Source organism: Sciurus carolinensis, chromosome 1, assembly GCF_902686445.1.
Source record: "Sciurus carolinensis chromosome 1, mSciCar1.2, whole genome shotgun sequence".
In the NCBI taxonomy this organism is placed as follows: domain Eukaryota; kingdom Metazoa; phylum Chordata; class Mammalia; order Rodentia; family Sciuridae; genus Sciurus; species Sciurus carolinensis.
In genome coordinates, this window is record NC_062213.1 from 93301117 (window position 1) to 93324883 (window position 23767).

The 23767-nt window shown below is 56.5% G+C and overlaps 1 protein-coding gene across 2 annotated transcripts; it reads right to left on the bottom strand.

Annotated features, from left to right (window-relative positions):
• Nucleotides 1–442: 442 nt before the first annotated feature.
• Pear1 (platelet endothelial aggregation receptor 1) lies at nucleotides 443–23255 on the bottom strand. Of its 2 annotated transcripts, none has more exons than XM_047525130.1 (25): nucleotides 23137–23255; nucleotides 14864–14984; nucleotides 13970–14079; nucleotides 12302–12411; nucleotides 11539–11643; nucleotides 11063–11163; nucleotides 9724–9816; nucleotides 9309–9552; nucleotides 8523–8643; nucleotides 8173–8309; nucleotides 7873–8085; nucleotides 7432–7606; nucleotides 7229–7349; nucleotides 6381–6544; nucleotides 6187–6289; nucleotides 5905–6051; nucleotides 5575–5700; nucleotides 3822–3950; nucleotides 3581–3709; nucleotides 3214–3426; nucleotides 2932–3020; nucleotides 2708–2825; nucleotides 2487–2555; nucleotides 2149–2397; nucleotides 443–1647 (listed from the first exon to the last, which is right to left on the bottom strand). In XM_047525130.1, exons 4-25 carry the CDS (start codon nucleotides 12400–12402, stop codon nucleotides 1496–1498), a joined length of 3099 nt encoding a protein of 1032 aa, XP_047381086.1. In that variant the 5' UTR covers nucleotides 12403–12411; nucleotides 13970–14079; nucleotides 14864–14984; nucleotides 23137–23255; the 3' UTR covers nucleotides 443–1495. The 2 variants fall into 2 exon arrangements, with proteins under 2 accessions (XP_047381086.1, XP_047381094.1); XM_047525138.1 differs by having other exon boundaries at nucleotides 12302–12459.
• Nucleotides 23256–23767: the final 512 nt, after the last annotated feature.

Genomic DNA, 23767 nt, shown 5'->3' on the forward strand with positions numbered 1-23767 from the left:
GTGGGAGGACGCTAAAGAAGGGAGAGTCCAGGTGGGAGCAGGTCCGCTTTCCGGGATCCGCTTACCTATCCTATAAGGAGAGAACACCTAGCGGAAAAGGCCCAGAGACCCCGCCCCGTGGATGTGAGGTTGGGTTTCTCTTCAACCTATTTAGTCTCCTGGAGCTTTGGGGACTCAGTCAGCTAATGAGTTGATGAGCTCACATCCTTGGAATCCAGAATTCAAATCATTACCTGCTGGGCCCCCTTTAAGTATATACTTTCCTGTCACCTTCCTCTGTTCCATTCCCCGCCCTCCCGACCCCCGCCGCCACCAGCCCGTCCCCTGTAAAAGTTCACCCTTTGGGGAAGTCTGGGACCTCAACAGAACTCGCAGAACCACAATTTACCATCTGTCTTAGTACTTTCCAAAGTGTCATTGGTACTTTAATTCACTCAGCTACTCAATCAAAAGGGGAACTTTATTGAGTGCCTACTATGTGCCACGGGGACTCAATATTGAGTATAAACAGGAATCTTGCCTTCAGAGAGCTTACAGACTAGTAAGAAAGGCAGAAATTAATTCAAAAATCACATTAGGAAATAACAGGGTGCCTGTCACACTGGAAGCCTTCTGCTGGTACCTGGAGAACGAAGACAGTTGTCATCAATGATATAAAGAAGAAATATCAGGCTGGGTGGAGGTGGAGTGTGAGGGATGAGTAGAAGCCAAGAGCTGGCTGGGGGAAGAAAAGCGCTGCAGATGTGCCAGCCCCTGGGGAAGGAAGCAGTAAGGCAGACAGCAGGACCTAAAGGCCAGCATAAGTGGAGAAGAGTGACAGCAGTGGGCACAGTTCTAGGTGAGGCTGAAGTGACAGGCCAGGCAGCAGGACCTTTGAGGCCTTCCAAGCTCTGATTCTGACCCAAAAGCAGAGGGGCACGCAGGAAGACATGAAGACTTGCAGGCAAGGAGCAGCCCAGTCTGCTTGTATTTCAGCAGCAGGATGGAGGATTACAAGTGAATGCCCAGAAGCCTGTAGTAAGGCTACTACAGAGCTAATTGGGCTTGGCTCTCTCCAGGCCAACTGGTGAGTGCCTCAGGGCAGGACCTGTCAGTAGGAGGGGTACCCCTCTGAAACCACACACACATACACACCACACACACACACACACAGCCCAGCCCAGGTGGGCACAGAAATGATACTCAATACCTGTTTTTTAAATCAATCTGAAATTGGAGTTATCCAACAACATTCAACCCACCAGTTTATGTACACGGGCCCTGGAGGCCTTGGGGAGCAGCAGGTTGGGGAAAGGGAACCAGGCATCCTGCCAAACAGCATCCTCCTGATGGAACCTGGGAGTGAGGCTCCCTCTCTCCATTCACTTCCTTCATTAAGTGTTCATTGTCACGGCCTGCGGGTCCACTCCCTGCTCCTGGCAGGGTACACAAGGCTGTCCCAACCTTGGGCAGCAAGGATCAGGCGTGCTGGCCTCTGCCATACCATCTTGGCTTCTCAGCGATCCTGGCGCCAAAGTGGGGGTGATGGGGGGTGTCGCACTGGAGGCAAGTCATAGTGTCCAGGGATGTGGCTGTTCTTAGGTGAGTCATAGTGGCCGGGGGGAAGACCTGGAGGAAGTGGGGGCTGGGAGCCCACAGAATCTCGATCTGGAGACAAGGGACCAGGATGAGAGGGAGCTGGCTTTTTGACCTCCAACTTCTATCCTCCCACCTCCAGCTTCTTGTGTCCATGGAGAAGCAAGTGGATGGTGCCTGGACATAGACCCATCTACCATCCCCTGGCTGAGTAAGCCCCCAGCCATCTGGAGGGGAGGCCACCTCAGCCTGCCCACCTCACAGGATCTGTCACCTGACTTGTCCTGCACTCTTCTGGGTACCAACTGCTCCCCTCCATGTGCTATACAACTACCATTTCACATCCTCCGCCTTCAAGGTAGGTAGACCACAGATGAGGAACAGGCTCTAAGTGACAATGTGACTTCCCCAACATCATCCTGGTTTGAGCCCAAGTCGGATCCCAAATATCTTACTCCTGCACAGTCCCGTCAGGATGCCTCCTCATGGATCCCCTCTGCCTTCTCCCACCGCACCCACCTCCCTGATGCCAGTTCTCCCGAGCCCCTGCACCAGTGGAGAGGAAGGGCTCACCATGGGCCAGGGGGCTGGGCTGTTCATAGGTGCCACTGTCTCTCTGTGGCTGGGGGTGCCGCCGCCTCTGGCTGTCCCGGAGTTGGAGAGGCTGCCTGGGGGGCGATCCTGAGGGAGGGCCTTTCATCTCCACATAACTGCTCTCCCGGGGCCCCCCTGGCAGGCTGGGCAGATCCCGAATGGTGGCATAGGGGTTCTCACTGCTCAGAGAAGCCATGCTGGCCCCCAGCTGCTCTTCAGAGAGGGGCCCTAAGTATGGAGGAAAGAAGTCAGGCTGGATGGAATCCCTCCTGCCTCTACCTGGCTCAGCCTCTCCCTCTTTGCCTCTTTGTCAATACCTTTATTATAGAACGGGCCTGTGCCATTACTGTGGCTGTAGGTGTAACTTCGATCCAGGCGACTGCCACCTGAGAAGAGGGAAGCAATGGGCACCCAGACCCTGGTCTCCTCCCCAGCTCCAGGCTCCTGTGAACTGGGCCTGAGCCTTCCTTCCCACACATCCTGAGGGGGCAGCGGGCTGGCCCAACCTCTCCCGAGGCGTCGGCCTCTGGGCACCTACCCCTGTCCAGAGGCCGATGCTTCCAGTCAGCAGGCAGGGTGGCGTGGTTGTCATGCCCGTGGGCTCCACCTGGTCGCTCGTGTGCCTGGAGGCTAGCGAAGAGCTGACCACCTGGAACCTGAGGGGGACGGTGCCACAGGGAAAGCTCACGCAAGGACGGGGCTTTCCAGAGAACCAGGTCTGCGGCCAGCCCTCCATGGTGGGTCCCCTCCCCCAGCACTGACCTTGTTAGGGGGCGGAGGGTTCGGGGAGCACTGCGACAGGGTGTGGTAGCTGGGGTTGGAGTAGTAGTGACTGTAGCTTGGAGGGACATCTGCAGGACAGACACAGGCGCAGGGAAGCTCAGAGACGGGCTAGGGGCCCAAGAGAGTTGTTCTACACAGGGGATAAGTGACTCCCCATCTCCCCATCTCCCGTCCTTCCTCCTCCCGCTTCCCCTTGTCCCATGGAATCATGCCCAACACCCCCTCTGCCCGCCACCCATTGGTGGCCCTCTGCCAGCTCACCTGGCATGACATACTCAGAGCCATCCAGCCGTCCAGTGCTGTAGGCCACTGCCAGGTGCTGATGCTCCTTGCCCTTTTGCCAATGGCGGTAGCCAATGAACAGTGCTACCAGGGCCACTACAAGGGACCCCAGCACTGCAATGCCAATCACTGCACCCAGTGAGTTATAGGCCACTGGAGAGGTAGGCATCATGGTGAAGGGCTCCTGGCTTCCTGTGTGACACGGGGGAGCACTTGGAATGGCATCTTGGCTCTGCTGGTGAGCTCGGGAGCAAACATGGGAGAGGCACCCAATAGGAAGGCAGGGGTGAGGGCTCTGGGTCCTAGTTCCCAGGGGACAGCGAGGTGTGGGGAGCTAAGAACTCACCAATCCTGCAGGGTGCACCACTGTGCCCTGGGGGACACACACAGGCCCCAGTCTCTGGGTGGCACTTCTCTCCTGGACCACACTGGCATGGCTGGGAGCAATTGGCACCAAACATCCCTGAGGGGCAGCCTGGGGAGAGAGCCAGAGCAAACAGGGGTCACAGGGGAAAGGCAGCTGTGGCCTCCTTCTTGGCAAGGGCTAAGTGGCAAGCATGGGCATGGAGTTCCCCTTCTATTGGTACCTTCCAAGCAATGGAGTCCGGTCCAGCCTGCAGCACAGATGCAACGTCCATCCTGGGGATGGCAGGTCCCACCATGGTGACACTGGCAGGCCTGGGCACAGCTGGTTCCCCAGTGGCCTGCAGGGCATGCTGCAGGAGACAGGGGCCTGTCTAGTGGTGCGGGGTCATCCACTCCTGGATGCAGTCTCAGCCCCCAGCATTACTGAAGTCTTTAGCTCATCCTTGGTCTCCAGGGGGACACTAAGGCTCTGAATGGTACACATGGATGACTCACAAGTGTTTGTCTCCAATCCCATCTCTCCAGTGAACTCCAGACCCCCGTGCCCATTCGCCCACCCAACATCTGCACTTGGCTATCTAATAGCCATTTCAAAATAAGGTACCCAGTGCCAGGCAACTGAAGGCTTGCTGGATTGCTTAGCTCTGGGCATGGTGGTTTTTATTGTTTGGGTTTTTTTCTTTTCTTTTTTTTTTTTTTCACCCAGTACTGGGGATTAAACCCAGGGGTACTTAACCACTGAGCCATATCCCCAGCCCTTTTAATTTTTTAATTTTGAGACAGGGTCTCACTAAGTTGCTTATGGCCTGCTAAATTGCTGAGGCTGGCCTCAAACTTTCCATCCTCCTGCCTTAGCCTCTGGAGCCACTGGGATTATATGATGCCTGGTTTGTTTTGTTTGTTTAAACATAAGAAGGAAGTAATATCCATCCTATTTCATGGTTTTTTGTTTGTTCATTTTTTGTTGGGGGAGTTGTTTGTTTGGTACTGGGCATTGAACCCAGGGTACTTTACCACTGAACTACATGCCACCGGCCATTTTTATTTTTTATTTTAAGACAGGGTCTCACTAAATTGCTGAGGCTGACCTTGAACTTGTGATCCTTCTGCCTCAGCCTCCCAAATTGCTGGGATTACAGGCGTGGATGATTACTATACATGACTTGATGCATTAATTTTGTGTGTCTGATGCAAATAATCTAATAATAGTTGTTATTGAACTTTTTTACCCTGACTACTGAGAATCCAGCCTTTTTCAAGGCAGCAGCCTCTTGCTTCTCCTTTTGCTTATTTGGTGTTTTGGACTAGTTTTGTTTTGTTTTGTTTTGTTTTGTTTTGTTTTGTTTTGTTTTTTCATGATCATCCTCATATATTTGTGGGAGAAAGAGACCACATGTAAATAAATAAAGGTAAATTTAAATATGTAAGAGTAGCTGGGCATGGTGGCACACACCTGTAATCCCAGCAACTTGGGAGGCTTAGGCAGGAGGATCACAAGTTTGAGGCCAGCCTCAGCAATTTAGCAAGGCCCTAAGCAACTTAGCAAGACCTGTCTCAAAATAAAAGATTAAAATGGGCTGGGATGTGGTCAGTGGTAAAACAGCCCTGGGTTCAATCCCTGGTACAAGGAAAAAAAAAAAAAAGTAAGAGGAAAAAAACAGAAGAATGCCCAAAATTGAACTTAGGTGTTCCCCTGCTCCCATAGAGAACTGCTTTTTCCAGGCTTCTTATGGAAGGAATTTTTTTCTCCTGATCTGTTTTGATGCATCCTCATTGCCTAGAACCAGTACCTACCAAGTAGGTGATGCCCAGTAAATATTTGCTTATACTGTTACATAAATAACTAAATCAGGGTGGTTCCAGGGGTTTAGAAAAAGATATGCCTCTGCTGAGGAGCAGGGAAACAGAGACCCCCTCTGCATGCTCCGCTCAGCATGCACACATGCACGCACAGACACACAAGCTATTACATACGTTGGGAGCAGTCAGGGCCTGTCCAGCCAGCCAGGCAGTAGCAGGTCCCGTCCAAGGGGTGGCAGGAAGAGTGGTTATTACACTTGCAGGATATGCAGCGTTTGCCATAGCGGCCAGGCGGGCAGGCTGAGAAAAGGGGTGCATGGTGATTGAGGGCAGGGGTCAACACTCAATCAACCCTTGACCCCACTTTTCCCTCCCTCCTTCCTGCTGATGACTGGAGTCAGAAGAAGAGATCAAGAAGGACAGAGTGGGGGCTAATGTTATCTGGCACTGTGCTGTACCCTGCTGTCATCGAGAGAGGCTGGGGAGGGTGGCAGGGAGACTCACGTCTCTGGCAGGAGGGGCCTCGGAATCCAGGTGCACACACACAATTGCCACTTTCAGGGACACAGGTGCCCCCATTCTTGCAGGTGCAGGTATTGCTGCAGTTGGCTCCCCAGAAGCCCTCGGGGCAGGGCAGATGGCAGCGGTTACCTGTGAGAGGCAGTGGTTGGTGAGTCTGGCCTGGGTCCCCTTCTGTCCCATGTCCCTTCTCTTGGACACATTGCCTATGGAATGCATCCCCCAACTCTGCAGAAGACCTGGATCCTGGTCACCTAGAACACTCACCCATCCAGCCAGCCTGGCATCGGCAGTGTCCATGAACAGGGTCACAGCCATCAGAATGGTCACAGTCACAGTGACTGGCACAACCTTTGCCAAACTGCCCCTTCTTGAAGAGGGAATGGAAGATAGGGTAAGCTGGTCAGCTGGAGGTGCCCTGTCCTCCCCTCCCCAAGGCAGGCAGGGCTGCGAGCACTCACCGGGCAGGGCAGCTGGCAGTGGGTCCCGTGCCATCCAGGGGTGCAGGTACAGGCACCAGTTTGGGGGCTACAGACTCCCTCATGGGCACACTGGCAGCTGGTATTGCAACCGAAGCCCCAGGTTCCAGGTGGGCAGGGCAGAGAGCAGTTACCACGCTGCCAACCTAGAGAGAAGCCTAGTAGGTGGGTGTGGGGGCCCAGATCCCGGCCAAAGCAAGCAATCCTGGGAGCTGGCTGTGCTATGAGCTGGACATTGGGAGGGAGGACGCTCATGGCACCATACACTAGACAAACATGAGATATTAGGTGTTGAACAGAAGGCTAAAAGATTCCAGTGATGCACAGCCCCATCTGAGGTCTGAGTTGTCCCTTCCGTAAAATGAAAGAGGTATCAACAACGCACATGCTTTCAGAGGCTCCATCAGGTAACTAAATGAGTTATCCCAAACATGTGGAAGACAATAGGGAGCAGTGGAGACTGGGACTTGGTGCTTATGAAATTCAGTAGCTGGCAAACATCTGCATTAGAATTCAACCTAGAGATCGCCAGTATGTCACCCCTGGTAGACCTGGGAGCCCTTCCGGGTGTTGCTATTGTGAGTTTCTGTATACATGAGAGTGGGAAATATTTACCACTGAGGAGCATTCTGACCTGCGCCTTTAAAGACAAGTATGATGTTTGTGATTGAAGAAAAGCAAAGTGGATATTCCAGGAAGGAAATAGCCTGGATACTTTCCCACAGTCCAGCTGCTGCCCAGAAAGCTCCGCCCTTATCCTGCAATCTCGCTCCTGCGCTAGGCCGGCTCCGCCCCTCGAATCTCCCCACCGGGAGAGCGCCTCCCTTTACCTTCCTTGCAGACGCAGGAGCCGTCGATGGGCGAGCAGGCGATGGCATTTTCGCAGGAGCAGCGTGCGGAGCAGTTGATCCCGTAAGTGTCGGGAGGACAGAGGCTGGCGCAGTGAGGTCCCTGAAAACGGGTGGGCGGGCTGGTGAGACTGGAGACCTGGCTCCACTGCCTCGCCCCCTCGTCCTGGCCGCAGGGCGCTCACCGTGTAGCCGGGAGCGCACCGGCAGAGGCCGCTGTCGGCCAGGCAGACGCCGCCATGCAAGCAGAGACAGTGTTCCTGGCAGCCCGGCCCGTGCGTGTCCTGCGGGCAGCTCTCGTTGCAGTGGAGGCCAGCCCAGCCCGGCCGGCACGAGCACTCCCCGTGCATCGGGTGGCAGCTGTGAGCGGAGGCGGGGACGTGGCACGGTCATCAGAGTAAAGAAGTCAACCAGGCGTCTTGGCTGTTTCTCCAGAGCTGGGCTGAGGCAGCGAAGGATACCCAGGCCGCTCCCCGACCCCAAAGCCCCTCCTTTTCCCTTCTGTGACATCTGTGCGCCCCTTGGCTATACACCCCGCGCTTTTCGTCATTCTGGCCGCTTCATCCTAGAAGACCTCTCCCCCTGGTTTTCTGGCCCTTTGATCACGTGTCCCATGCGCGGCCCACCTGAGACTATGCTCCGGGTCGCAGGTGCAGGATGACTGACAAGTGAGGCCGTAGAGGCCATCCGGGCAGAGACGCTCGACGCAGCGGTCCCCGGTGAAGCCGTGTTCGCACAGACACGCGCCGTTGGCGGGGAAGCAGCGGGCGCCCGGGGCGCAGTCGCACGTCTCAGCACAGTCTTGCCCAAAGTGGCCCACTGGGCACTCCTCGTGGCACCTGAGCACCGTGTTGAGTGACTCTGGCGGCTCCCCACCTCCTCCTGGTTTTCTCCCCGCCGCTTCCACACATGTCCCAGCCACTCACCGATCCCCGGTGTAACCTGGAGCGCAGCGGCACTGTCCAGTGAATCGGTCGCAGCGGCCACCATTGTGGCAGAGACATTCCTGGGAGCAGTTGGGTCCGTGAAAGCCCTCTGGGCAGGGCAGGGAGCAGATGATACCCTGTGGGGGTAAGAGGTCTACAGAGCCCCAGGTACCCAGGTGCCTCCCCATAGCCACAGGACCTCCTTGACACCTTCCTCATCCCCATAAACCTCTCCAGGGTCCCCAGAGCCCACCCTCTTACACACATCCTCTCTGGAGCCTTGCACAGAGCCACTCTTCCAAATTGTCCCCAGGCTCCCGCCCCATACTCACAGGCCCCACCCTTCATACCATCCAGCCAGGTGGGCAGCTGCAGGAGCCCTGGGGGGCCTGGAAGACACCCCCGTTTTGGCAAGGATCAGTCCTGGGGCAGAAGAAGCCAGTAGTGCCCTGGGGACAGGACACATCACAGCTGCAGGACAGAGCAGGTGAGATAAGGGTATAGAAAGCAGTATCTACTGCCCCCCCTTTCCTCCAAGGGCTGGTCACCTGTACTCGGGCCCTCAGTGATTTACACCCACTTCCCTCCAGGGGACTGCAGGAGGCAGAGAGCAAAGGTTTCCAGGTCTAGAAATAGCAGGCATGCCCTGCACCAGGAGACAGGGAGAGCCAAAGGCTGTGGGTGGCAAATTTGCTTCTCATGCACCCCAGGCTACTGTGCTTCTTCTTCTCATATCTCAGGCTGGCCCTTCGGGGGGACCCCAGTACCGACTGTAGCTTTCCTGTCCTGGAGTGTTCAACTCCTTCTCCCCCAATGCCTTTGACCTCCTGTGACTCCCCAGCTCCCTCTGCACCTTGCAAGGGTTCATCTTTCACACACATGCTATCTCATGCTACGTCAGCAACACTTGTAGACAGCTCTGCTCCTGCCGTGCAGTCAGAAGACAAGCTCCTGAAGAGTCGATAATTTGCTCAAGGTTGCTCAGCTAGTGAGTAGCAGACCTGGGACTAGGATCCTGGTCTCTCGACTCCACTGCCACCTTTGGGACCTTGTCTGAGTCCCCTCATCTCTCCATGTGTGTCGGTGTAGCCCTGAGTCAGAGACCCCATCAGTGCATCGTTCCCCACATTACCCACCTGGGCCCTGTTCTCCCTGGGGGGCAGAAGCAGGCTCCGGTCTGGGGATCACAGGGTGCCCCGTGGCACTGGCAGCTGAACTGGCAGGCAGGGCCATAGTGGCCAGGAGGACAAGGCCGAAGGCAGTTCGGAGGCTGCAAGCCAGGCAGGCAAGAACATACCCCACTCTTGGGATCACAGGAGCTGCTGTTGCCACAGCTGCAGGGCCTGTCGCACTGTGGCCCCCACACTCCTGGGGCACACTCTGTGGGATAAGGAGGATGGACGGGAATCACGGGGGGGCCGGACTCCTCCCCAGCCTCCACCTGTGTGTCCCTGGGCCCCCCACAGCCATCCCCTCCACAGGCTCTGGGGAATTGCCCTGGGTCCAAAGCACCTGATAGGGAGGCCTTCTCTGAGGCTACCAGCCACTCACCACTGGAGCAATCGTCACCCCTCCAGCCTGGTGCACACTGGCACTGATTGGGTGCCACACAGCGGCCGTGGACACACTCTTGAGCACAGAGGGCTGGGGCAGAGATGAGGGTGAATGAGAAGATGCCTCTCTACCCCTACCCCTCACCACCTTTCATCTCTGAAGCTCAGCCCACCTTCCTCCCTTACCAGGGACCTGCAGTTTTCTAAGCACCAATTTCTGGTGTGTGTGTGTGTTACTGGGAATTAAACCCAGGGACCCAGGGGTGCTCTACCATGGAGCTGCAGTTGCAGTATCTATTAGATAGTTTCTATCTATTATTTTTATTTTTAAATTTCGAGACAAGATCTCACTAAGTCACTGAAGTTGGCCTTGAACTTGCCATCCTCCTGCCTCAGCCTCCCAAATTACTGGGATCGAAGGTGTGGGCCACCATGCCTGACACCAAGCACCAGTTCGGTCCTAGGATGAAGGGCTGAGGGGCAGTAACTCAGTGGCAGAACATGACAAGACCCCAGGCTCTGGCTCCCCAGTCCCTTTTTTTTTTTTTTTCAGTGCTGGGGATTGAACCCAGGGCCTCGTGCTTGACAGGCAAGCACCCTACCAACTGAGCTATCTCCCCAGCCCCACAGTCCCTTTTTGTGAAAATTTCTAAGCACCTTGTTGTCTTTAGGTGGAGGGACATGGATGATATCAGAGAGAGGGTAGGGACTGAGGTCAGGGCTGGGCCAGGCTGGGAAAAGGTGTCTGCAGGGGCTGGTGGTGGGTTGGGCTGAGGGAAGTGGGGAAAGAGGAGGGCAGGTTCCAGTTTGGAGGGGTTACAGGGTGCTAGGGGAGATGGTAGGCAGGAGGGACTGCATGGTGACAAGTCAGAGCTAGATAGCAGCAGAAACAGAGACAGAGAAGAACGCAGACACCAGGCCCTGAGACACAATGACGCAGACACAGAGACAGAAGGAGAGCTCTGAGACAGAGATGCAGAGACAGATTGCTCAGGGACACGGAGAGACGGGTGGGTCAGCTGCAGATACAGGTGTGAAGTGGCAACTGAGGGAAGTGCCCATCAGGACTCTGGGGACCCTACGCTCCTTGGGGAACTGGAACCCAGCTCTGTCTTGCCAGCATAGCTAGAAGATGAATGGCCTCCAGGGAAAGGCAAACTCAGCCATCTGCAGCCAGTCTCTGCTGGGCCCTCTCCCCTCCTGCCCTGGCTGCTGGCATGGGGGACACCTGAAGGGACACAGGAGTAGCCCCACATGGTGGGAACAGGGAAGATTCCAGAAGGGGCAGCTAAGTCCCCTAACATTCCACAACTGCCCTGGACCAACACAGGACTCACGGACGCAGGTCCCGCTGCTCTCGTAGAAGCCCTGGCAACACTGCAGGCGCGGGCGGTAGTCCATCTTCACCACCTGACGGTACACAGTCCGGTAGACCACCCTGCGGAGAGCCAGGAGGTGACCCTCTGATCCCGCGGAGGCTGGCGCCTGCCCACCCTCACCACGGTGCAGCACTGGGTGGTGGGGAGGAAGGATATTTCCTCTTTGCCCTCCACCACACACACACACACACACACACACACACACACACCGCGAAGGCAACACACCACAGACACTCATACACACACTCACACTGACAGCCCAGACATGCACTCCGCATAGACCACAATGCACCTTGCTGGGAATGAGTGGGTGCCTTAAGGCAAGAAGTTTCCTGCGAACCCTAAAGGTTCTGGGAAGAGAATGGGGTGCAAGGACGGGGGCAGGGGCCAGACCAAGGCAAAGCCACCTGCCTGTGGAGGAGATGGGCACTCACGTGGGCTGGGGGCAGGTATGTGGGCCCTCCCAGGGCCTGTCGCAGGGCTCCGAGGGGTGCAGGCTGAAGGGACGGGAGTGGGACTCCTTGGTGGTCGTGGTGAAGCTGCGAGGCGGGACAGGGTCAGAAGGCAGGGCAAGGAGGGAATGGGGGCCAGGGTTTGGCCACAGTAGGGGATCGACACCCCAGTATTTAGGTTGCTCCCCAAAACTAGAATGGGACCCTCATCTTGCCCCACCTCTCAAGTCTAGAGGGCTCCTCCCAGACTTGGGACTATTCCTGGGACCCCTCCCAACAGAGCTCCCTCTCACCCGATTGGATCAATAGGACCATTTTTCTCTCCTCCCCCTCCTTATATGGGAAAACTGAGCTGGAAAAACTGACTTTCCAGCCCAGCTGATGGTAATGGGTTGAAGCACTTCAGGCTTATTCTGCCCTAGGTCTTGTTTCCCAGCCTTGTCCCCCTTGATCCTCTGGGGTCAGCCCCCTGCTTGGTCCACAATGAATGGCTCCCACATGGTGTTCAGTCTTGCAGTGACCTCCCACGAGGATCCAGGGAAGGAATAAGGACAGGACAGAGTCAGAGAGGGGAGAGATGAGACTGAGACAAGGTCATAGATGGGAAAGGGGTTAGAGACAGGCCACAGAGGCCAGCAGAGAGAGCAGAAATAGAAAGAGGAGGAAGGAACCAGGAATCCTTAGGGACCACCAGGGAGCCTGGGCGTGGCATTAAGACGCACAAAGCATGGGGCCCCTCCCTCACCTTTCCCAGAAGCTGCAGGCATTGGGATCACTGGAGCTGAGCGCTCTGGCCAATCCCAGGCCTAGGGCCAGGAGAAGGAGGGTCCGAAGAGGTAGCCACATTGCAGAGGCCTGCAACAGGGCCAGGTACCAGCAGGTGAGCGCAGCGTCTGCAGGGACCTGGGCAGTGGGCACACAGGAGAGCCAGCCGGATGCCTCTGGGCCTCCTGCTCCCCTGGTCTTCCTCCTGGGTGAGGACTGCACCTGAGCCTCCAGGTCTTAGCTCATGATTTGCTTCCCCAGCCCCCATTCTCCCCGAAGTACTCAACTTTCAAGGGCTAGCACAAGCGACACCCCTTCTTTTCTGCTCTGCGTCCCAACCCTCACTGGCCCATTGCCCCCACCCATCTCTTCTAGAGTCCTCCAGGACTTTTCACCTAAACATGGCCACTCTCATGCCTGTTCCCTGACCATGACCTCCAGTGGCAAGGACCCAGGGCCCTCTGTCTCTGATTCCCCAGCCCCTAGCCCAGCACGCACCAGAGCACTTTGTTATCTGTGCCAAGATATGAGATTGGAACCACAGAGGGGAAGTTCTATGGATGCAGATGGACTCAGAGAGAAATTTCCAAGTCAGTAATGGAACTGGCTGCCTCAAAGGGTAAGCTCCCCGTCACTGGATGTATCAGACGGAAGCCAAAACCATTCTGATGATATGCAATCGGGGGTTCCTGCTATATGGGGTGGGAGTAGGGCTGAATCCAGGTGACCTCGAGACCACCAGTGTGCTGGAGCCATGGGCTCGGGAGAGGTGATTGTGCGCATCTCTTTCCAACTCCAAGTTCAGTGATGTCACCTGAGTAGCTTGAAATCAGGCATGGGGAGCGGGGGCGGGGGTATTTATACCACAGAAATCAGTAAACACCACACCAAGGCCGATGCCCCGGCCCCCAAAGCCAATGTTAGAACATCTGACAACACACCACCGCACCCAACACTAGGCGCGGAACCCAAGGAGGTCCCCAAGCTGGCCTCAGATTCAGGGAAGGGCTGAGCCCCATCTCCCTTGGACAGCCCAGCGATTGTTGGGAAACGGGCTCCTTTCCATTTCCACCACCCTGGCCTCGCCCAGTGGGTTGGAAGAGGGTCAGGACTTCAGATGAATCTGCTCTCTGGGCTCTTCAACCCGGGAGAGCCGCTTTCTGAATCCGTGCTCCGAGTTCCTAAAACTTGCCGTGACTCCCTGAGGCTCTAACATCTGCTTACAATTTTCCCAAGAAGAAAGGTCACGGCTGCTGGCCCCCTACCCCCCTGAGTATCTCTGGAATGCCTGCTGCAGGCTCCGCCCCTTGCCCCCCACCCACACACTTCCAGGGACCCCACAGTCTGCTCAGTCCCAGGCAGGAGGCCCTTCCCTGCAGGTCTGGGTTTGGATAGGCCTCCCGACTTAACCCCGCTCCCCACAATCCTCCAGCAGTCGGATCTCATCCTCGCCTACAGAGCAGGGCCCCTCTGCTCCCAGGTTCCCACCCTCCATGGCCAACTTCCACCCCGCCCTCCGGTCATGCAAAGCCACTGCGGCCCTCTCACACAGGTCACCTTGCCCTGCCACACCTCCCCCAGAGCCAGTGTCCAGCTCTAGCCTTCTCCATGCCTCTTCCCATCCTCCCTCAGTCCCCAAGAAACTCACCAGGTGGGGCCCACAGATTTCAGGTCGGGAGGGCCCTGGCAGGAACCTCACAGGGGAGAGCGGGTGGCTAGCAAACGTCCAGGGAGATCCCCGCACTCAGGATATAGAGCCTGAAAACAGGAAATAGAGCCTGGCGGGGAACTTGGGAGACCCGGGGAACACGATGGGGTGGGGAGTGGGGCGCTGCATCTTCCCACAGCCCTGAACACGATGGTGGGGTACAGGGGAAGGGCCAGGACAAGAGGCCCTTCTGGTGGCTCAGCTCCTGAGCCGGCACTGTGGCCCACTCAGGTGGGGGAATCAGACATATGTCCAGGTAGCCAGGCCATGGACAGTGGTCCCTCACAGGCTACTCAGGGCAGCACCCCACATCACCCCTACACACCCCAAACTGTCCCTTCTCACCGTGCTCTGCTCTGGTTACCCTCTCAGGCCCAGGACCCACCTCCAGGGCTCAGTCTGGCCTGTACCAGTCAACCTTCTCCCCACTGTTCCCCAAGCGTGCTCAGCTGGCAGGGCCACCATGGAGGCCACATCTCCCCTCTGCTCTTGGTCTTCACCCTCCAAGCCCTGGCCCTGGCACGGTGCTCCTGTCCTCAGATCGGAGCTCAGTCTATCTGGAGCCAGGATGTCAGTCCTGTCCCCAAGTAACCCTTATCTCCTAAGCCATATAGGCCTCCATGGACTTACCCCTGCCCTGAATTTGTCCCCAGAGCCATGGTGGGGCAGACAAAGTCCAAGGAAGGAAGGACTTCAGGGGAGGTACACATAGCAAGCAGCCAAGCCCAGAAAAATCCTTCCCGTCACATCAGCCCCAGCCCCAGCCCCAGCCCCAGCCCCAGCCCCAGCCCCAGCCCCTGAGTAACGGCAAGGGTCCCTGAGGAAGCAGTTCACCTGGGGGCTCTAGATGGACCCACGGAGGCCACAGCAGCATGGAGCAGGGTGGCAGGAACGGGGAGGTTAGCTGGCCACAGGGGTGGTCAGTTCTGCCTTTCCAAAGGTCCTCAGGGTAGGGCTGCAGTATGGAGGAGAAAAGAGCTTCTGAGTCCAGGGCTGGAAGCCAAGGTAGAGTCAAGAGAGGCCAGTGGGTGGACACTGGGGCGGGTGGGGGACGGGGGTCCTAGCAGGGAGAGGAAGGGCTGGGCCTAAGCCTTCCCAGCCCCGAGGAGGGAGCACAGGCCAGACCAAGCACCCAGGGCTTGTTCCACCGGAGTCTTTGTTCCCAGGGACGAGGACACCTGAGGCCTGTCCCCAGCTCCCCCAGCAGCACTGCGCCTGGTGTGATCCACCGCTAGGGGCACCCAGATCCCCCCTGCAGGCTCACCTTTCCTTCTCCCACTAAGTCCCCTCCCCACTCAACCCCCGCCTTCCACTATCCCTTAGGATTGGTGGTCCCAAAACCTTCTCTCATAACAAAATAAAGGTGACCCCATGTATCCTTTACTGCGTGGGGACAGGCAGGGTGCTGAGCCATTTGCCTGAATCATTGCCCGTAAAGCTGGCAGAGGGCAGTCATCCCAGGAACAGGGGAGGCTGCGGCAGGAGGATGGCAAGTTCAAGGCCTGCCTGGGCAACTTAGTGACATCCTGTCTCAAAAAATAAAAGGTCTGGGGGCCAGGCTTGGTGGCACACATCTGTAACCCCAGCTGCTGAGGCAGGGGACTCGGGAGTTCAAAGCAGACTCAGCAAGTTGGCAAGTCCTAAGCAACTTAGTGAGACCCTGTCTCTAAATAACAAATAAAAAGGGCTGGGGATGTGGCTCAGTGCATAAGCGCCCCGGGGTTCAATCCCCAGTACCAAAAAAAATAAAAGTTCTGGGGGATGAACTCAGTAGTAGATAACCCTGGGTTCAATCCCTAGGACTAAATGAATTTTAAAAATAGAGCTCGCATCCCCCTTGGTAGTAGGCAGTGCTATTAGCTTTCCGGAAACAGGCGCAGCAGGGGTAAGAAACCTGCCCAAGGCCACACAGCCAGAAGCATCTGAGCTGGGATCCAACCCCAGGCTGCTGGCAGAGGCCTCTGGATGGTTCCTAAGCCGAGACACGGGAAGCTCTGTGTCTCCTTTTTAATAGCCTCAGTTTGGGGAGTGGGGAGCTGGCAGGGGGTGGACAGGAGAAGGGGAAGGGGTGGGGGCTGCCAGGAGAATAGGGTCAGAGGCGTGGGAACCGCAGTGTGTGCAGTGGAGAGCTGCCCCTTCTGCCTCCTCCACCTCCACATGCAGATCTGCTGGGCTCCCAGCCAGCCTGGAGGTCCCAGTCCCGCCCACGGCCCGCCGCCCTGCCCTCAGCCTGCCAGCCCAACCCAGCTCCCCGTCCCTGCTCCCCCGTGGGGAGCCCTCCATTCCTACTGGCCCCAGAGAGAAGGAAAGAGTCTGGGAGTCCTGGGAGCAGCGGGCTAGAGTTCCCGATGGATGGGAGGCATCCAGATCTTTCCTCCGTTCTTTCTCTTGTTTTTTCTTTGCTTTGCTTTGCTTTCCCCCTGCAGTACTGGACCCAGGGGCACGCCACCACTGGAGTCACATGCCCAGAGCTTTTTATTTTTTATTTTGAAGCAGGGTTTTGCTAGGTCTCCGGAAGCTGCCTTTGAACTTGAGATCCTCCTCACTCAGCTGGGATCACAGGCATGCAGCACCGTGCCCGAGCCTGACAAGAGCATTCACTTCCATAGAAAGCAGTAAGTGGGGCTGATGGAAGTGAAGACAGCAGGAGGGACTTCCCCATGGGCTCCCTTCCAGCTCCTCTGGGAGACATGTAGCACAGGATAACCCCCGAGGCCTGTGTCCCTCCGCTCTCTCCCTGTTTCCAACAGAGGTGTCGATGCCAGCTTGGTTCCCCGGTCTATAAAACAGGCAGGATAATAGTACTTCCTCTGTAGGGTTGTTGTGCAGATTAAATGAGGTAATATAGATAACGTACTCTGAATCAATATACAACATGCACAGCTCCTAACATGGCCGGTCCCCTCAATAACATCCTCCATCCCCCTCCTGCTCCGGCACCCAATGTGGCCCCAGCTCCCCTCCCCTTTTGGTACCGTCATGCCCTCTGGGTATTAATTCCAGGAAAAACTATTTCTAGTTTTTTCTGAAGAACCCCCAAGATGATCCGGGAATGGGAATAGTGCTGAAAACGCTGATACAGAGAGAGGAAGTGGGGAGGAGGGGCCCAGCTCCCCAGAACCTGATCCCCTAGAACGATGGGCTGCCCGCCAGGGGCATCTTGAAGCCAGAGAGGCAGGATGCCTGGATTCTGCCCCGCCCACGTCCGCGGCCACGCACCAACTCCAGCCTCTTACTTTCCTCCTCCCTTCTCTGCCTCTCCGCTCCCTTCCCATCTCATAGTCCAAAAGTTCTAGTCCCGTCTGTGTCACTCACAAGCTGTGTGACCTCAGTTACTTCACTCAAGCCTGCTAATCCTCAAACTCATCTGTAAAAGAAGAGGCCCCTCACATCTCCCAGGACTCAGCAAGGGTTGGGACTCCAGGAACCACTCTGGAATAGAGCCTCAGACTAGAGCCTGTTCTTTGCCTTTTTCAATTTTTTTCTTGTTCTTCATCAGAGACTCTGCTAACTGCCTTTCTTTTCTTCCTCCATCAGTTTCTTAGTCTCTGTCTTTCTGCTTTTTTACTTCCTTTTCTACATCAAGAAGGGCTGCCATGTACAGTTGTGCAGTGTGTTCACTGTACAAGGTCATCTACTTTCAAAAGGGGAATGGAAGCTGAATGCCAGCCAGGAACCACTCACCAAGCTGTGTGTCTTAGCTTGGGGTTAAGATTGTCCCTGTATCTCACTCATCTTTCTGTCTCTCCCTGTCTGTGTTTCTATATGCCTATTCCTAATCTATCTGTGCCATGGAGACAGAATCACTCAGTTGTCCCTACTCGGCAGTAAGATCCCAGTCTGAAGACTCTCCTCCTTCCTCCCCACACAGGGAGCTCTGCCAGCAGTCTGGCCGCTCTGCGCCACCCGCCACACAGTTCACACATGTACACCCTTACACACGCAAGCACGGAGCCCCTCCTGCGTCCAGCCAAGCGGGGCCGTCCGCACGCCAGGCATGTCAGCCGGATGGAGGAACAGGAAGCCTGCGCGTGCACCAGGGCCGGGGCGGGAAGGCAGCAGGGGTGAAGAGCTGGCCTTGTGTTCTCTGTGGTTCAGGAAACAGAAGCTGGAGGGTCCTCAGTCTGACCTGTTTACTCATCAGGAAATTGCAGGGATTCTGATTCACCAACCATCTATTGGAGGTTGGCGCCAGTGCCAGCCCCAGCCCTCGCCACCACCCAGGAAGGTGCTCGTGGTTGTCGTCCCCATCTCATGGGTCAGATGATGGAGGGTCTTGGGTACAATGACTTGCCCAAGGGCTGTCTGACTGCCGAGGCAATCGTGGGCCATGGGTCCAGAATCTACCTCAAAGGACAAAGCAGCCTCTGGCCCACCCTGCTCACCATCATCCCAGATCATCTTCAGAAAGTACAGCTCTGCCCTGGCCACGACCCCCCTCTACCACCTTCTGCGGCTCCCGCCACAGGAAAGGCAGCCAGTGTCCAGCTCTGTGGCCTAGCCCTCTGCTGCCAACACACTGGACAGCCTGTGACTCCCACGCGCCTCTCACCACAGTGACCTTTGTGCAATGCCCCCTGCTTCCCCCTGGTCCTCCCGGCCTCTTCCAGGAGACCCCCCACACACACACAGGTTCAAACCTCATCCACTCCTCCCCAAGCTCAAGGTCTTTTTTCTAAGTTTATTTTTTAACATTTTTTAGTTGTAGTTATCACTGGGCCTTTACTTTATTTATTTCTATGGGGTGCTGAGGAGGGAACCCAGGGCTTCACACATGCTGGGCAAGCGCTCTGCCACTGAGCCCCAGCCCAGCCCCTCAAGGCCTTCTTGCAGGCTCCGGAGTCACCGTGGGCCCTGCCATTCGAAGGACACCTGGCGTGTTCTCCCCAACTCTGCCCTGGGACTGGCTCCCAGCAATCCGACACCTCCTCAAACTTCAGCAAAGTCTGGGCACCAGTGTGCCCGGCGGGAATACCCCTGCCAGTCCAGGAGTTCACACCCGAGGCTGGGGACTGAGTGAGGAATGGACGTCCCAGCCGAGAGAGCTGCTCCTCCAGGCTGCAGTCCTCAGTGTCACTCCTGAGAGCTGGCGAGGGGGCTCAGTGGTAGAGCACTGGCCTGGCAGCGCGAGCCCGGGTTCCACCCTTGGGAGCACGCACACATACGCAGCCTTTCAACTCTCCCCAAACCCTACCCAGGAGCTCATGTTTTCTCCTGGGTCCCATCCTGTGAGCCATGGTGGGTTTTGTTGGGTGCTGAGGTTCAAGTCCAGGACCTCACACATGACACGCAAGTGCCCCGACACTGAGCCACATCCCCATCCCAACCATGATGGATTTTTTGCTGTTGTCGTTTACTGTGGAACAGGATCAAACTCAGGGGCCCTCTACCACTGTGCTACGCCCCTAACCTTTTTTATTTTTTATTGCTAAATTGCACAGGCTAGCCTCGAATTTGTGATCCTCCTGCCTCAGCCTCCTGAATCACTGGATTATAAGCAGGTACACTGCACCCAGTTTACCACATGGTTTGTTTCTGAGGGGGCAGGTAATGGGGGATTGAACTCAGGGGCATTTGACCACTGAGACACATCCTCAGTCCTATTTCATGTTTTATTTAGAGACAGTATCTCATTGAGTTGCTTAGGGCCTCAATTTTGCTGAGGCTGGCTTTGAACTCATGGTCTTCCTGCCTCAGCCTCCCCAGCCACTGGGATTACAGACGTGCGCCACCTTGCCTGGCACCACACTGTTTTTATTAAGGTCTGTCTATCCACTGGGCTAGGACTCTCTGGGGACAGTCTTCTTCACCACGGCATCCCCAGCACCCACCAGCACCGACCTGCTGGGTGCCCACATCCAGGCAAGTAGCAACTAAACATTTGTATGAAGAGGCTGGATAGACACACCCTGACCTGAGTCCAGTAAGCCCAAGCCTTGTATTTTAGCAAATGCAGGAGGGACTGTGGCTTTTTTTCAGCTCACCAGACAACAGATCAGGGCCCGCAAGACAGTGAGGTGTGCTAGACTCAGTGACACGTGCCTGTAATCCCAGCGATTAGGGAGGTTGAAGCAGAAGGATCACAAATTTGAAGCCAGTCAGGGCAACTTAGTGAGGCCCTAAGCAACTTAGTGAGACTCTGTCTCAAAATTCAGAAAAACTAAAAAGGTCTGGGGAGGTGGCTCGGGGGCAAAGCACCCCTGGGTTCAATCCCTGGTACCAAAAAAGACAGGGATTGCGGGTGAGAAGATGAAAGGTGAAATTCAGAAAGAATTCCCAACAGTGTTAGACAAAGGGACGCTCCAGACCTGCCCTCCTGACCTCTGGCAGGCGTTCCTCAGGGCTGGCCTCCAAGTTCCTATGGGATGAGTGTGCAGCGGTACCGCAGGCACTGAGTCACCTGGAGGGTAGGGGGTGTGGCAGGGGCCCAAACCCTCAGCCCTCGGCCTCCAGGCCCCAGGACCACGTCCCCTCACTGTTCACTCCACTAGACCCCAGATGCCGCTACACAGGGTGGGGTGGGTGACAGAAGTGGGGGCCAGGGTCCTAGTATAGGTGATCTCTCAGGCCTTCCGCCTTGCCACGTACAGGTGCTGGAACCCTAAGTGCCACCTGGGGCTAGCTGCTTTCTTTTACTTTGCTTGCCCATGCTATAAAGCAGGGGCAATTATGCCTCCCACTTTAGAGATAAATAACCCAAAGGTGGCGCTCAACCGTGATCCCAGCCACTCTCGGGAGAATCACAAGTTGAGGGCCAGCCTCCGCAACACAGTGAGACCCTGTAGCTCAGAGGCAGAGTGCCCCTCGGTTCTATTCCCCAGAAGAAAAGAAAAAGAAAGGAAGTAATCAGTCAATCAATCCAGGAAAGAAAGCCGGGAGGGGGTCCCAGAAAGGTTAAGTAATTTGCCCAAAGTCCCACAGCCAACCCGTAGTGGAGCAGGGATTTAAAGCAGTTTATCATGCTTCAAAGCCTGGCTTTGCTTCTTTCTGCCCCCGCGGTTTCTCTTTAGACTCTGACCTTTTTGCTCTACCTCTACAACTCTGCTGCATTTGTCTAAGCCCTTCGGGTCTTGATCCCCTGAGTCGGGGCCTCCCTCTGCCTGTGTGTTTCGGCCTCTGTTTGGATATTCATGTCTCCATCTCTGTCTTCTCTCTCTCCTTCTCTGCCTCCTTCCCTTTCCTGCTGGCCTCTGCCCTATGGGTTAGGTGCCAGGAGCCACCACCTTCCTCAGAGCAGAGGCTGGGAGGTCTTGGAGGCCCTGCCTGACCCCAGCCCCCTGCCTGGCGGGTGTGTGCTATAGTGGGAGGCAGTGAGCTCTCTCTCTCCAGGTTCCCCGCTGGTGGATGGGCTGCCTGGGGAGCAAGTTTCCTCTTCTGGGGAAGTCTGATAGGGAATGTGGGGTGGAGTGGGGAAACAGATGCCAACCCTCCAGCTTCAGCTCCCAGTGGAGAGAAAAGGGAAGGCAAGTCTGTCTGACCCAGCCGCAGGGAGATATGGCCGCCGGGCTGTGGAAAGCCTCCAAAGCAGGAGAGCAGAAGCAGGGGAGGGACTGGAGAGGCAGGAGGGCCGCCAGCACCCTGGCTCACATGCGTGCGCGCACGGGTGCTATTCCAGAGGGTCCGGTGGGGCGGGGTTCACAGAACAGCCTCCTGACCCCCAAAGCCCAGCTTAGTCCAGGGTTAAGAGTTGACCCCTTGTCCAGTCCTTCCTAGAGGAGCTGAGGCCTGGCTGAGCCTGGGAACCTCAGTCCAGCACAAGCTGTTCCCATCCCAGGGGACCAAGGTCACAGTTCAGCCCGGGAGAGGCCATTCCTAAAAGAACGGAGTCTAGAGTGCATAACTGGAAGTTAGAAACAGGGTGGGCAGTGAGAGACAGCTCTGTTGGGTCCCGGGCCCCTGGGGACCACTCCACCTGCTCACCACCCCTACCCCTGGCTGCCAGCTCTGCCCCAGATCATCCTCCATGAAGCCTTCTGAGGCTCCAGATGCCTGCCATGGAGAGCGACTTCCTAGTCCTCACGGATGGCAAAGAGGTGTCAGGGATCTGCAAACATGGTCCCTGTCCTGCACCCCCGCCCCCCCAGGCATTTCTCCCTGGTGGGAGAGAGACAGCACTGATAAATGGTGAGCAGGTCAGACCTGGCTCCTCCGGAGGCTGAAGACGGGAGGATCACAAGTTCAAGGCCAGCCTGGGTAACTTAGCAAGACCCAGACTCAAAATAAAAAAATAAAATGAGGGACTGGGGATACAGCTCATTTGGTAGAGTGCCTGCCTTGCATGCACAAGGCCCTGGGTTCAAACCCCAGCAACACAAAATAAAAATTAAAAAAGTAAAAAAGACTGAGGATGTGGCTCAGAAGTAGAGCATCTCTGGGTTCAATCCCCAATGCCAAGAGGAGGAGGAGGAGGAGACCAGAGACTACTCAGTATTTATTTAGGGCTACACTGGGGATTGGAACCAGGGGAGCCCCCACCACTGACCTACATCCCCAGATCTTTTTATTTTTTGTTTTGGGACAGGGTCTCATTAAGTTGCCCAGGCTGGCCTCAAACTTGTGATCCTCCTGCCTCGGCCTCGGCCTCCCCAGTCGCTGGGATTACAGGTGTGCGCCACCACAGCAGGGCTAGCAATCTGTTCTAAGCGGGAGACGTTTTTGTTCATCTAAACCTCAAAACAACCCGGTGAGGTCGGCGCTATGCTGTTATCCCTCTTTAGAAACGAGCAACAGAGGCAGAGTCCAGATTCCAGTTTAGGCGGCTTTGACTGCAATGTCGGTCGGTGCTCTTGGGGATGCACTTCTCTTGAGCAAAGAGAGGACCTGCTACCCCCAGGGGAGACTGTCCCCGGTCTGGTCAAGTCCTCTTACCAGCAGTCTCAATCGCATGTCTTTCCACGGCGTTTCCTTAGAGTGGAAACCCCCCAGTCGCCTCCCTGTGACCCCTCTCCACTACCTCCACCTTCGTTTCTCGGTCTGACCGGCTCCTCCCCACTTTCTGCTCAAGGGTCTCGGACTCCAGTCTGGGAGGGGGCCTCGGGGCTCGCATGCCCTTTCCCCGGGGCAGGGTGATCGCGGTGGCCATCCGGTATCCCCCGCCCGTCACTCACCTGCCTCAGGGACCCAGTGTGTCTGCGGTCCTGGTCGGCGGGGAGGAGGACTGAGCGCTGGAGGGCTGGCGAGGGTCCCGGCCCCGAGCCCCAGCCTACTGCGGGAGTGGCTGGAGGCCGCGCGTCGCAGGGCGGGGAGGGGCGCTGGGGGCGGGGGGCAGGAAGGGGGTGGGAACTCGGGCCCGCGCCAAGGCAGGAAGTTTTGACAAGGAAACCGGGAGCGGGGGGAGGGGAGATCCAGAGCGCCCGGGAGGGAAAACTGTTGGGGGTGGGATCACAGAGGCAGCCCAGGCCGGGAGCAGAGAGCGCACGAGGAGGCGAGGGAAGGACCCCTGCGTGAGTCCCCCTCTCGGCAGTCCACTGGCTGTGCCGCTTGGGTCACTTAACGTCTCGTGCCTCAGTTTTCCTATCTGCAAAGTGGGATTATGGAAAGCATCAATGAGATGGTTCGTGCCCGGCACCTTCCAGTGCTGCCCAACCACCGTGATCTTTTGAAAGCCCCACCTCGGGACCGATCGCCGCTTCTGTGTCTGGAGGAGGCCCTCCTCTCCTGCCGCCTGGCCTTAAATCGCTTGGCACGAGGGTGTGAGCCTGGGAAGCAGTCTCCCGCGCAGACCCCGCCTCTGCCTGC